Source organism: Emys orbicularis, chromosome 5, assembly GCF_028017835.1.
Source record: "Emys orbicularis isolate rEmyOrb1 chromosome 5, rEmyOrb1.hap1, whole genome shotgun sequence".
Taxonomy (NCBI): Eukaryota; Metazoa; Chordata; order Testudines; family Emydidae; genus Emys; species Emys orbicularis.
The window spans coordinates 19,028,166-19,041,919 of NC_088687.1; the positions used below are offsets into that span (position 1 = coordinate 19,028,166).

The 13,754-nt window shown below is 40.4% G+C and overlaps 1 protein-coding gene across 1 annotated transcript in view; it reads left to right on the top strand.

Annotated features, from left to right (window-relative positions):
• Window positions 1-13,093, top strand: part of STPG2 (sperm tail PG-rich repeat containing 2) — a 404,829-nt gene extending 391,736 nt beyond the window's left edge. Inside the window, exon 13 of the mRNA XM_065405786.1 lies at window positions 12,956-13,093. Coding sequence (XP_065261858.1) covers window positions 12,956-13,093 — 138 coding nt within the window. The remainder of the gene's footprint in view (window positions 1-12,955) is intronic.
• The last annotated feature ends 661 nt before the right edge of the window (window positions 13,094-13,754 follow it).

A 13,754-nucleotide genomic window follows, 5' to 3' on the forward strand; every position in this document is an offset into this window, starting at 1 on the left:
AGCTGAGTCTCAGTATTGCTAGCTATATTGCATCACTAATGAGGTTGTGTATTGCTTGTTGTTTGTTGGTGACGGATCTTGCATTGATCAGCATCAATTTTAGTTCAGATAAGTGTGTGCTGCCTTCTTGTGGCCTGCACCTAGGTAATTGTCCTGTGCAGTGGACAGGTAGTAGAAGTTTGGTATCCAGTTTCTTATGTCTGCTCTGCTGTTTCCTTGGATAGTTCCTCCCAGTTTTAACTGGAATAGGTGAAATAGTGGATTGTGTACAGGCACACTCCAAGGGGAATGGCTGTCCAGTTTGCCAAGTGCTACAGGCAGGACTGGTCTGTTGGGCCCTTTTAGAGGCACTATGAACCCCGTCTGTTCCTATGGTGGACGTGCTGGAAGCATGATGGCATAACAGCCATGGAAATGATGAGAACTGTGACAATAATACTTGGTAAGCTTCAGTCGTAGAAAAGACTGTTAATAGTATCCGACATCAATTTCCTTAAAATAAGCTGCCATCTTGTCATGACACCCTGTTGCCCTTACCTGCCTTCCGGAGAAGAAGAGGGGAAAGGAGATGGTACTTACAATTCAGTATGTGGGAGTCACAGCTGTAAAATGTCCTCCAAACCAGAAGATGGGGTGAAGGCTGGAAGAGAAGGGCTGAAGCTTTGGGCTCCTTCCCTGTATGGCAGTAGAGCCTTTTGGGAGCCTCAGTCCCGAGAGTGGTTCCTGTGCTGAACGGGGGGAGAAGAGCTGGAAAAGAAGTTACAGCCTTACTTTCAAATTTTAGAAAATCTGTCTCATTTTCTGATTCCTTGATTAGAAATCAGGTGCTCCTGGCATCCATCACCACATTCAATCCACTAGATACCTTTAGAACTGAGGAGGAAAGTCCTTTGTTCCATGAGTTTTGTTAATTTAACCCAGCAGGGTTTTGGTCTCAGGATTTGTCTTTGAATCAACCACTGCTGCTTCACGTGGAGATTAGGGTTTGTGTAAAACATGACTCTATGAAAAATCTCTGTCCCTTTAGCAGGCCCTCCCTGCTCACCACTGAATATCCACCTCACCTCACCCCGAAACTCTCCCACACACACCTGAACATTAGTTGTCTTCATGGGGACCAGCTTCCTCTCCACCAACATCCTGAGGTGGATTTTCAGGGGATGGAAGGTAGCTGCTCCTCAATCAGAGGACTCTCTAGGTAGAGGCACTGCTTCTCTTGATCTTGAGCAGGGTCATTGGGGAATCAGACGGTAGTCTGAGTCCCCAACAGAGCAGTGGGAGGCAGGAAACAATTCTGCTCCTGCTGTCAGGGCTGTGTAATTTAGTAGGAGCAGGTAGCACCTCGTAATCCTTTCCATGGTTGATAGAAAACACCCTGCAATTCTCTAGCAACCATGCAAGGTCTTGAAGGGAACTCCTGGCTAAAAGTGGGTTAGTTTCCCATCATGTTACCTTGTTAGACTGGGTGGTCTCCTGTATCTTTCTGAGAACCCTACTCTGGATTAGTGAATACAGAGACCCTAGTTGGTGGCCTCCTGAAGAGTCTAATCAGGTGGGAGCAACTTTATTGTAAGCCCTCTGGCAAAGGGGACCACCTACTCCCAATACATTGATGAAATGGCAAGACTGGTGCCTATTTTCTCTCCCCAGTGATAAGTTAGGGACTATCTTGAGTTCTGTGAAGGAGAGGAAGTGGGTGCTTGAAGAAATGTGTGTGAAGTGGGTACACTAACTTGGAGAGATGGGAGCCATGTTCTGAAAGAAGCATCAGCCCGGGACTTAGGACCCAGTCTACCAGAAGGATAGCAGCATCGATAGCTTACCTTTGCAATGTACCAATAGCCAAACTCTGCAAGACTCATCAATGGATTTCAATTTACATTTTCACAGAGCTAAATTTCTCGATGATAAATCCAGATAGGATGTTCATTCCAGGGGAGCAGTGCTTCTGTCTCTTTTTAATGGTGCACAGCAACCCCTCTTCCTGAGGAATGTCTCTCCTTATTAGTCACCTACAGGGGGACCTGCAGAGACAAAGGAAGAAGGTTATTTTTAAGCAACAACTTCTCTGAATGTATTGCTTCTACAGATTCACGCCTTTACTTGAGTTTTGATAATTTCTAGTGGTAGCAAGGAACTGGGGGATAATTAAGAAACAAGATCTTTTATACTTTCTATTCCAGAAGGCTGGAACTGTGACACACATGTGCATTCCCCTTGATAGCTCTACACCTTTCAATGATGTTGTGACTCATGTCTTGAGGTCAATGACTCTACTATGGTGTGATGGGGTCCCCGGAGTGCAACATGGACTATGGGACCCTGAGCCCTCCAAACCCACCAACCTGGGCTGCCTCTCACACTGTGATGCTGATGTCAAGCTACAAACGTCTGATAGGCATTGCACTTATACAAATATCCACAGGCTGGGACACACTTAACTATGTTACATGAATGATCTCCTAGCCGCTCATGAACCATCAATAGAGAGGCTCCAGCCAATTCCCCTCAGCTCCCCAGTCTTACACACCTGAATTGTACCATCTTGCACTGATCAGAAGCTGGGCCAGTGTAAGCTCATTACTTGTTTGCCACTTCTTCATAAGAAAGTGGACATGCACCAGCCTTTGTAATATGAGTTGAGATTTTCCAAGCATTTTAGACAAACTCACTGGTAAGGGTAAAACATTAAAATAAGTTTAACAACTACAGAAAGATTTTAAGTGATTATAATAATAGGCATAAAGGTCAGAGATAGGTTAAGAAAATAAAGGTTAAGAAAATAAAAAAGTAAACATGCATTCTAAATCCTAAAACTTTTGCAATTCTTCAATACACAGACTGGACTCTTTTCCAGTGTGGGACCAAACTTCCCCAGTTTAAAGTCTTTGTCCTCCAGATGTTCTTCCAGCTGTTGAGTTGGAGGGGGGGAGAGAAGCAAAGTGATGATGTCACTGTCTCTCTTTTATACTTTCTTCCAGCTTGCTGGAAAGATCTTTGCTGTGACATGGGTAGGCGGACATACCTTCTCAAGTCTCTGGGATAGTGGATTGTGTGTTGATGAACCATTAATGTCTTCTGGCTATTGATGGCTACTCCTTTGTTGTAACTGACAGACTGGCTGTGGGTGTTCCCAACCTCACAACATATTTCAGTAACACTTATAGCAATACTTCATATACAATTATAGTACATATAATTCAACAAGATATTAATGTTCTGCAGATCAAGACTTTTAAAATGATATATCATAAGGAATACTTTGAAAACATATAATATCACAGTAGTGAATATGAGGGTTCCATGGTGCTACTTTGAGGTACAGAGTGCCACACATGGGAATATGCAGTGGCAATACATCTGGAGAACAACAATTGCTGTTAAGTAACCTTCATGTATAACCTTCATACTGTTATAAGAGCATGATAAAAATTGCAGCATATGTGGTCAATTTGATCTGATATTTTATCCTCCAGGCGAAATGCTGTCACTGGAACGACATACCATAGGATATACTTCAAAAATAGTGGTGCATAGGGGAGGCATTTGTACCTTAAAACAGTTCTCCGTGTGGAAGGAGATATGTATTGTAAAAAATAATCTAGTGTCATTTATTGATGTTGATTTATTGAGTATATGCGCGAAACAATGAGATGAAAATGACATCAGTCAAGTGTAAAAACACTTTGGGCCAAACTCAACTTTCATTTACATTCATGCAAGCATAGTAAACTTAGTGGTGCATACACACACGTGTACCTAAATTCAGCACATTTTGGCTGCTGCAGAAGTACAGGGGTAATACCTATGAATACAGTGTTGCTTTTGCTCAAATTGTAAATAATACCCACTGAAGAAGATGTTTAAATTAATTTAAAATTCAAATACCAAAGCATTGTACTCTTTTGCATCCACTAAAACTGCGAATTCCGGGGCTTAGTTTCAGAGATATTTCTGATTTTTTTCATGGACTGCTTTTTGATTAGTCTCCTTTTAACAAAAGGTAGAATGCAAACTCAAAGGGCCAAAGGAATGGTTTTCTTGTAGATGTACACTACAGAGACTGTTCTTAATATTAATTTCTTATCCAGCTGATGGGACTAACTTCTCTACTCAAATCAGGAGCATAGTTGTATACAGCATATTCAGAGTTAAAATATGGCTTAAATTACTTTATTAGAAGGTTGACTTTTATGTGAATACAGTTGCTCAATAATCCTGAGTTGTAAGCAGCACTTGATGTCCTTCTAAAATTCAGTACCTTATACTGTATATCTGCATTTATTCAATTTATATGTCCAAATAACTTCAAAGCTGTAGACCTCATCCTTAGAGCCCAGAGCTTCCCATTGAACCCACTGCTTGCATACCACACTGTGTGCTAGGTGTCTGCTCAAGTTGGTGATGGCTGTGAAGCAGTTCTGGAAGCCTAAAACATCATTAGCTCCCACTGTCCTAACACACGCTTTCCAAGGAGAGGAGGATTTGGGTGTCAGTGGGTTCTCCCACTCTGCCCTGCATCTTGCATATTGCAGTGAAGAGACCCCTTCCAGAGCTGAGCTTTGCACTGCACCAGAATTGTGCAGCCCCTCCAATCCACTTTCACCCCTTGCAGTAAGGAACCTCACTAGTTTCTCTGCTGTGGCTCACTTGTAGCCATGGAAGCAGGATCTGTAGCTATAATTTCTCATCAGTCTAAGGATCCTGAAATTCATGAGAGTCAGTCCAAAGCCTCTCAGCTGTACTCAGTATTACACCAATTTGCTGTCATTAATTTTTGAAGTTTACTATCAACCAAACTGGTCATGCACAAGCAGCAACAGCAGAGCAGACTTGCACTGTTCTGTCAATGTTCCTCAGTTATCCGGTTTGTAAAATGGTTTGTAAAATACTTATCCAACTTTCAAAGCGCCTTGAGATGCTTGGATGAAATTGTTATAAAACTTAAAAGCATTATGAGGATTATTTAGGGTTGCCAGGCATCTGGTTTTTGATTGGAACATCCAGTCCGCTAAAAGTCCTGTCGGCAGCGCAGCAGGGCTAAGGCATGTCCAGCTTATAGGCGCAGGGGCGGCCATGGGGGCTCCACGCACTGCTCCCACCGCAAGCGCCGGATCTACAGCTCCCATTGGCCAGGAAGCGCGGCCGATGGAGCTGTGGGCATGGCGCCTGCAGGCACAGGCAGCGCACAGAGCCCCTGGCCCCTCCACCTATGAGCTGGACATGCCGCCCACTTCTTGGAGCTGCCTGAAGTAAGCACCGCCCAGCCAGAATGTGCACCCCGAACCCCTTCCCACACCCCAACCTCCTGCCCCAACCCTGAGCCCCCTCCCGTACCCAAACTCCCTCCCTCATTTCTGGACCCGCCCTGGAGCCTGTACCCTCACCCAGAGCCCTCACCCACTCCTTCACCCCAACCCCCTGCCCCAGCCTGCAGCCCCCTCCTGCATCCTGAACCTCTCATTTCTGGCCCCGCCCTGGAGCTTGCACCCCCAGCCAGAGCCCTCACCCCAACCCCCTACCCCAGCCCAGTGAAAGTGAGTGAGGGTGGGGGAGAGTGAGTGACGGAGGGAGGGGGGATGGAGTGAGCAGGAGGCGTGGCCTCAGAGAAGGGGTGGGGCCTTGGGGCAGGGGTGTTCAGTTTTATGTGATTAGAAAGTTGGCAACCCTATGATTATTTGTTTTTTAACTCTTCTCATCCCTTGAATATTTTATGGTGTGGGCAGATCTGCATTCTCTCCCTCCCTCTATAAAGGCAGATGGAAACCTAACAATTTAATGACTCTGCTGTTGACGTGCTATCTCCCTACTCAGCAGTTGCAACTAAAATGGATACAATTGTTTCCAGTTCAGTCATTTGATCCATTGCAGAGACTATAGTTTTCAATACAGCTTGCTTGCTTCTTTCTATGCAGTTAATGGTCACAAGTGGTAAAATGAATATTGAATCACAGGATCTTTGTTGCCACCTCATTCATATGCAGTTGTTTGTTTTCTTTACTTTATTTCTCTGGAGCTTCCCCACTAGTTCTCTTCTCTTATTGGTGGTTACTACTTAACTCTACTTCTCTCCCCCCTCATTTACTGTGCTCCATTATTACAATTAGTAGTCTACTGCTGCAGAGTTTGATGATATGCCTATACAGCTTTGATTCCTGTTCCCATCCTTCTGATTTCCTTAACCCCCTTTCATCCTTCTATTGCTAACTCCATTTCTTCCTCATTCTGCTATCCCATCTCCCCCCACTTCATCCTTCATCTCTTTAATGGCTCAGTCCAAACCCTCTCCACTTACCCTAGACAAGCAGATATTGTAGATGGTGATAGTTATCAGCCTTTAGCCATACCATTATTTCCTAATTCTGAATGTTTCAAACATTGGAGAATCTTTCTAGGCAAAGAATCTTCACTGTTCCATCTAGGGTGGGACAAATAATAGCAAAAATTATTTATGGACATTTTTTTTTCATTCAAAATCACGTTGCTATTTGGCCACATTTACACTCTTTCATGTTTGCTTATTCTCAAACAGTTGTATCAGCAGATTTTGTTCACATAAATGCTGGACAAACGAGGGAATTTGCTATTAGAGGTTGGAAGTACTCACTCTTGGTTTATAAACATATCAATTATATTTTTGTGTTAATGTTTGCCACTGTTTCCGTCATCCAGTCAGGGAACAGAAACAATATCATATGACTTAGGCGAACCAACCATATATGATGAATAATGACAATCAAACAGTTGAAGATATAGATTAACTGAATCGTTGACAAGCAACACTTTCGCTGAAATATGTTTGCACGATCTGTTAATGGGACAATGACAAATAAATAACTCATGCACAGAAGAAAGGCCTCTGTTTGTAAAATATATCATTCACTAGAAATAGTGCCCCAGCTTTAGTCCCATGTTTCTGACTTCATAACTCTACAAATCTGTCTTTAATTTGCTCCCAAGGTCAGAAATCTCGGATTTATCCATGATGAAAACTTTTTTTCACCAATCGTTCCCATTTCTGTGTGTCAGAACTTTCTAGAACGTTTCTAGAATATTTAATTATTATGACCCTGCCTCTACTGAAATCTTCAGGCCTGATTCTCATCTACAGGAAGGGCATTTAAACTGTTCTAATCATGTAAAGGGATATTAAAGTGGGTTTAAATATAATCTACTCCCACTTTAAGGACCCTGAACACAAACAGAGGAGAGTAAAGTGGCCTAGGTGTAAATGAGAATTAGGCCCTTCATTTCTGTCACCCATTTCCCTTGCTGAATATTGCAATTCCCTTTATTATAATCTTCCAAACTCCCTATTTTTTAAGCCACAGAAGGTTAAGAATGCTATTGCCTTTTTCCTGTTTCAGGGAGAAAGATCATCCCCATCCATTGTCACTTCAACTGACTTAGCAAATTCAAAATTGCCATGATGGTCTCCAGAATCCTCTTCCAGACATCTTTGAGAATATGCCCACCTATTCCTCACTGCTCCTCTGCTCTCTGCCTCAGAAGTTGGGGACCCACATGAGCATGTCCTGACACATCTATTTATAATCTCTGTCCTTCCTTTCCTCCAGGACAAAGAATTACTTCATCCCTTGAAATTTCACCTCAAAGTGATCCTTTTCTCCTTAATTTATCGTCATCTTTATGCATAACATATTTTGTGATATTGCGCATTAGTAATTACGAAAATGTAAAACACCTGAACAGTGGGATGCCCATATGCATTTGAATTAACTCAATTTTACCAAGCCTGATCCTGATCCTGCAAACCTTTATTGGTCTGGGTGGTCCTGCAGTCATAGAATCATAGAACTGTAGGACTGGAAGGGACTTCAAAAGGTCATCTAGTTCTGTCCCCTGCACTCAAGGCAGGACTCTGTAATAACTAGACCATTCCTGACAGGTGTTTGTCTACCTGTTCTTAAAAACCTCCAATGACAGAGATTCCACAACTCCGTAGGCAATTCACTCAAGTGCTTAACTACCCTTTCAGTGACAAAGTTTTTCCCAATGTCCAATTTAAATCTCTCTTGCCACAATTTAAGCCCATTGCCTCTTGTCCTATATATAGAATATAGAGAATTTCATCCTCTATACTTAGAGCTTAACAAAAACAAAATTTCATCCTCTTCCTTCTAACAACCTTTGATGTACTTGAAAACTATCATGTTCCCCCTTAGTCTTCTCTTCTCCAGATTAAACAAACTCAATGTTTTCAATCTTTCCTCATAGGTCATGTTTTCTAGACCTTTAATAATTTTTGTTGCTCTCCTCTGGATTTTCTCCTATTTGTCCACATCTTTCCTGAAATGTTATGCCCAGAACTGGACACATGACTCCAGATAAGGCCTTATCAGCATGAAGTAGGACAAGAAGAATTACTTCTCACGTCTTGCCTACAACACTCTTGCTAATATAGCCCAAAATGATGTTAACTTTTTTTGAAACAGTGTTACACTGTTGTGTCACATTTAGCCTGTGATCCACTATAATCCCCAGATCCCTTTCTGCAGTACTCCTTCCTAGGCAGTCATTTCCCATTTTGTATATGTACAATTGGTTGTTCCATCCTGAGTGGAGTTCTTTGCATTTGTCCTTATTGAATTTCATCCTCTATACTTCAGACCATTTCTCCAGTTTGTCCAGATCATTTTGAATATTAATCGTATCCTCCAACGCACTTGCAACCCCTCTCAGCTTTGTATCATTTGCAAACTTTGTAAGTATATTCCCTGTGCCATTATCTAAATCATTGATGAAGATATTGAACAGAACCGGATCCAGGAATGATCTCTGCAGGACCCCACTTAATATGCCCTTCCAGATTGACTATGAACCACTGATAACTACTCTCTGGGACCGTTTTTCCATCCAATTATGCACCCATCTTATAGTAGCTCCATCTAGGTTGTATTTCCCTAGTTTGTTTATGAGAAGGTCATGCAAGACTGTATCAAAAGCCTTACTGAAGTCAAGGTATACCACATCTACCATCTCCCTCCTATTCACAAGGCTTGTTACCCTGTCAAAAAAAGCTATTAGGTAGGTTTGACACAATTTGTTCTTGACAAATCCATGCTGACTGTTACTTACCACTTTTATCTTCTAGGTGTTTGCAAATTGATTGCTTGATTATTTTCTCTATTATCTTTACAGGTACTGAAGTTAAGATGACTGGTCTGTAATTCCCCAGGTTGTCCTTATTGCCTTTTTTATAGATTGGCACCATATTTGTCCTTTTCCAGTCCTCTGGAATCTCTCCCATCTTCCATGAGTTTTTGAAGATAATCACTAATGGCTCAGATATCTCCTAAGTCACCTCCTTGAGTATTCTAGGATGTATTTCATCAGGCCTCGGTGACTTGAAGACATAGTTCAAAAGGACTACCTATGTGATAAAGAATACTCAGATGAATTCTGCTGAGCTAAGTACTGAGTAGCTCCATCCTTAATAAAGTCATTAGCAAGTCTACTTTTCATTTAGTTTATATACTCCTTTCATGGTTTACAGTAAAGGAACAATCTGAGTGGCTGATGAAGATTGTGAATTATATAGCTGATACATACAGGATGTAAGGTTATAATATAATGTTTACTTGGTTTTGATTAATTAATTAGCCAGTCAAATTCACAGGGTCTTAGTTATTTTAGTGTTCTGGCTAATTAACTATGTTGCAGCCCAATAATCATTTCCTGAAGACATGATGACAGTGTCTTATAATAAATATATGTCTTGGGTGATGGAAGCAATCAACTTCACAATGCATCTGAGATGTGTGTATAGTATATCATATAATAACCTCACACCCTCTCATGTATTATTTATTTGCATTAAAATATTGCTGTTTATTCACTATGCGTACTCTGTTTGGAATGTTTTGCTCTGATGTATAATATCAATTGTTTCTTTCCTTGGTTTGTACCTGTGCCTTCTCCAATAAAACAGAGTGTAGCAAAATAAAAATGCATTGTATAAGGTCTCAAAAAATCTTTTTATGTCAACAGAAAGGTAACTCTACAAGCCACTCCCACACCACAGTGAAATGTTGGTGGGACCTCAGGAGCTCATCTGAACAACCTTCAGTTAGAGCTAGAGGCAAAGAGGGAGAGAATACTATGAACAATTGTTACTACCACAGGTTATATATGTACTTTGGGAAAAAAAGTAGCACTGTTGTCACTTTTTTTGTGTGTGTCTTAAAAATTACTGTGTGATTGCAGACAGACACTTCGGTGTGGAAGAACAGAAAGGCTGAGAAACTGCTTGCTAAAAACGAGGCTTGAAAATGACAAAATTGTATGATTTTTAATGATGGCCTGAAAGTTAAATCAAGATATATTAAAAGTAGTCAAAGAAAGAGATGAGAGTTTTTTCTGTATTTCTATGGGAAATCTTCTAGGACTGAGAAATGCTAGAAGAAACCTCTGTCACTTTTCCAACAAAAAATGATACTGTTCTTTGATCAGAGGCTGAAAAACAACATTAACCAAATCTCTTCCTTTCATTCAGAGGGATGTTTTCCATCTTTTGTCTTTGGGGATTTAAAAATATAATCCATATTGTTTTTATTTATTTTTTTAGTTTTTGTTTTTTACTTAATGCAGACATTTTTATGGATTAAAGAAAAACCTCTTAAGCATGATCTTTTTTGCTTCTAAAAGCTTTTGTGCCAACACTGAATTCTTTTAATACTTCACTTAGCAGTCAGTTGAAATTTCATATGAGAATTGTTGCATGATAAATAAATCTGTGATCATTGAAGGCTAGTTCTATTATGCATATCCAGCGGTTAAGGCCCAGTAAAAAGTAGAGATTGGAACTGGCTATTCTTGGGAGCAGGAAGGATCAAAGGACTGGTAATGTGATCTAGGACTTTTTACCTCCAGGTCACCAGCTCCTATCTGACTCAGGTTGGTAGTGACTAAAAGTCGTTATCATCTAATGGTTATTCAGTGGCCTATGTAAAATGAGTTTCTGGTCTTAGTCCCAGTTGCTAGTGGACAGGTGTTCACGTAGCAAAAATGACCATAATGGGCACCGTTATTGATACTCTGCAGCGGTGCTAATGACTGAATTGTCATGGAAATTAAAATATGTTGAAAAGTTCATACTTTATAAGTAGGGAAATTTCCATTTTAAAGTAAATAAAAAGAAATGAATATAAACTACATCTTAAATAAACATACATTTCTGTATTCTTTCGGGGACATCTGAATTGTGCTGTCATCATGGATACTTTGATATCAGACTAAAATTCAAATGTATTCTCGCTGCTGATGGACCTTCATAAAACTCCTTGTGAAGTTGGCTGCCCGTGAGAAAGAAATATGGAGGGGGGGCAATCCTATAAAGCGTGCTCTGGACATCATTAATGAGAGTTGGCACTTAACACCTTCCAGGATCAAGACCTTAGCGCTCACATACAGTTCCAGAGAGGATAATTCAGGACTTTCTTATGTTTTTCTGCAAGCAGATCAAGTTTGAAAAGTGCCAAAAGGATAACAAACTTCTTTCCACCCTTGTCATGATATAACAGTTTGTTTCCTCTGTCTGGGTTGAGGAGGTTGTCCAGAAACATTCAGGAGAATCTCCTACAGACTGTTCTAAGGAAGCTCTTTTTATTTGTTCTGTAAAGTTAGGGTTGGTTTCAGTAAAATCTCTCCTGTTTTCTGAAGGTCAGGCACATCTACTTCCTTTGTTTGCTGACCTGGGGTATGTGGGTGTGTACTGAGTGGAAATGTGAATCAGTTAAGGTCATTGGTCTTGAATGGGCCACCTCGCAACCTAGATGCTGCACAGCCTGCTGACGTGAGTTCAGTTCACAAGCTTGTCTTGAGGTCCCATGACTGCCTGAGGCTTAAGAATGTCAAAAAGGATGGGACTCAAAAATGTGGAAAAAGCACAGCAGACTCAAGGATTGCAGGGGAAAGAGGACCTCAAACAATATCACTTTCCAGCAGCCCTCTCTGATCAATGCATCTGGGGTTGTTGATGGACTGCATTCAGCTGTAAACTTCCAAGGGGAGGATCATAATGAGAAGGGAGCCTTTCAAGATGGTGGGGATGTGATGTTCATAGGTCCAGTCCATAGCTCAATTCTATATTATGCAAATAGCCAGGACATCCAGCTACTAAAAAGTAGTCAAGACTCCCTAAAAGACTTGTGTGTCAGCAGTCTCCAGAATGGTTTTATTTTTGTATATTAAGCCCAAGAAAGTGCATTTACTTTAAATTTGTTAATCTCTTTGCTGGCTTCCCTACTGTTACCCCTGTGACTGATCATGAAATAGCTAACAAATAAATACAATTAAAAAAAGAGTAAAAACTAAACAAAATCTGAAACACAAATGTAAATGATTGTTATCTTGGAAAAAAATCATCTCCAAACACAGCATTCCTTTCCCTCTTGTTTTCTGTTCTTTCCTCCTTCCCTTGACTCATACTACTAAGACTTCCATCATCATGCCCCATAATTTTTTTTTTAAAAGGTTCCTAAACTTATGGTCCTACATGCATATGTAGGCATCTAAATAACTTGCCTGATTTTCAGTGGTGCTGAGCACCTAGGGTGACCAGATGTCCCGATTTTATAGGGACAGTCCCGATTTTTGGGTCTTTTTCTTATATAGGCTCCTATTACCCCCCACCCCCGTCCCGATTTTTCACATTTGCTGTCTGGTCACCCTATAGCACCTGCAGTTTCCAGCACTGTTTATAGCTCAATAATTCAAAATGGCACAGTGTAATAAGGTATTCTTAGCTGTAGTAGATAAGATTGAGTGCTTTTCCATACAGGAGCTTTGGATAACCTATATCGGAGGAAGCAGTCTCTTCTGGCAAGCAGAAACTTTCTTTCCTAGGAAGTATATAAGCAAGATTATTGTAGAATTCTGCTCATGTATGCTTACTGTTGATCTGACTGAAATTCATATATTTATGTCTCCACAGCTAAGCCCATTGTTTAAGGACACTGTCCTGAAGAGAACATTTAATTCTACCTTACAGAATCCTGTTGCAACTCAGATGGACAACACTGTTTGCAAATATGAGGCAGTGCACCCAGGCACACTTTGTGTGTCTATTTAAGAATTCTTCAGTGGTGAATATGCTTACCTATATTACTAAAAGATTTAAGAGTTCATATTAGGTTGTTACATTTTCTAGTATATTCTCAAAATTACAAAACATATTAATTTTAACTTTATTTAATATGGGAAATGACTGTCTCTTTAGTCCAAATAGTAAAGGAAATTGGTAATATATTTGCAAATTTTCCTCTCCATATTAATATTTGCACTCAAGAGGGTTGATAGCAATTTTTGAATAAATGTTACAGTGGAACGCTGTACTCATAGTTAAATCAAATTATAATTGTGCCAGGCATGGAAAGGAAAGTTTATTAGCTTTCTACTTCCCAAATAAATATTTCCCTTACTTCTTTAGAGAAAACCGTGGAAACTACATATAAATGAAATGTAGGTGGCAGGCTTTTCCACAGTTCATGTCCTTTATCAGCTGAAGCAATGAACTCCTAATACTAACACTGGATTGTACTCTGTTAATGTGATCACTTTGCAATAAAGGATTGTGGCTTTATTGCAAAGTCAGACAGAAATAATTGAGCTCTGACGGGCAAAAGTTGCTAAATTAAAGGTGAACTTCAGTATAAAACAATGTTAAAATTCAGAAATCTGACTTAAAGATATCTGCAAACATATAGTGATCACCACTGAAAAGTAAGCATTTA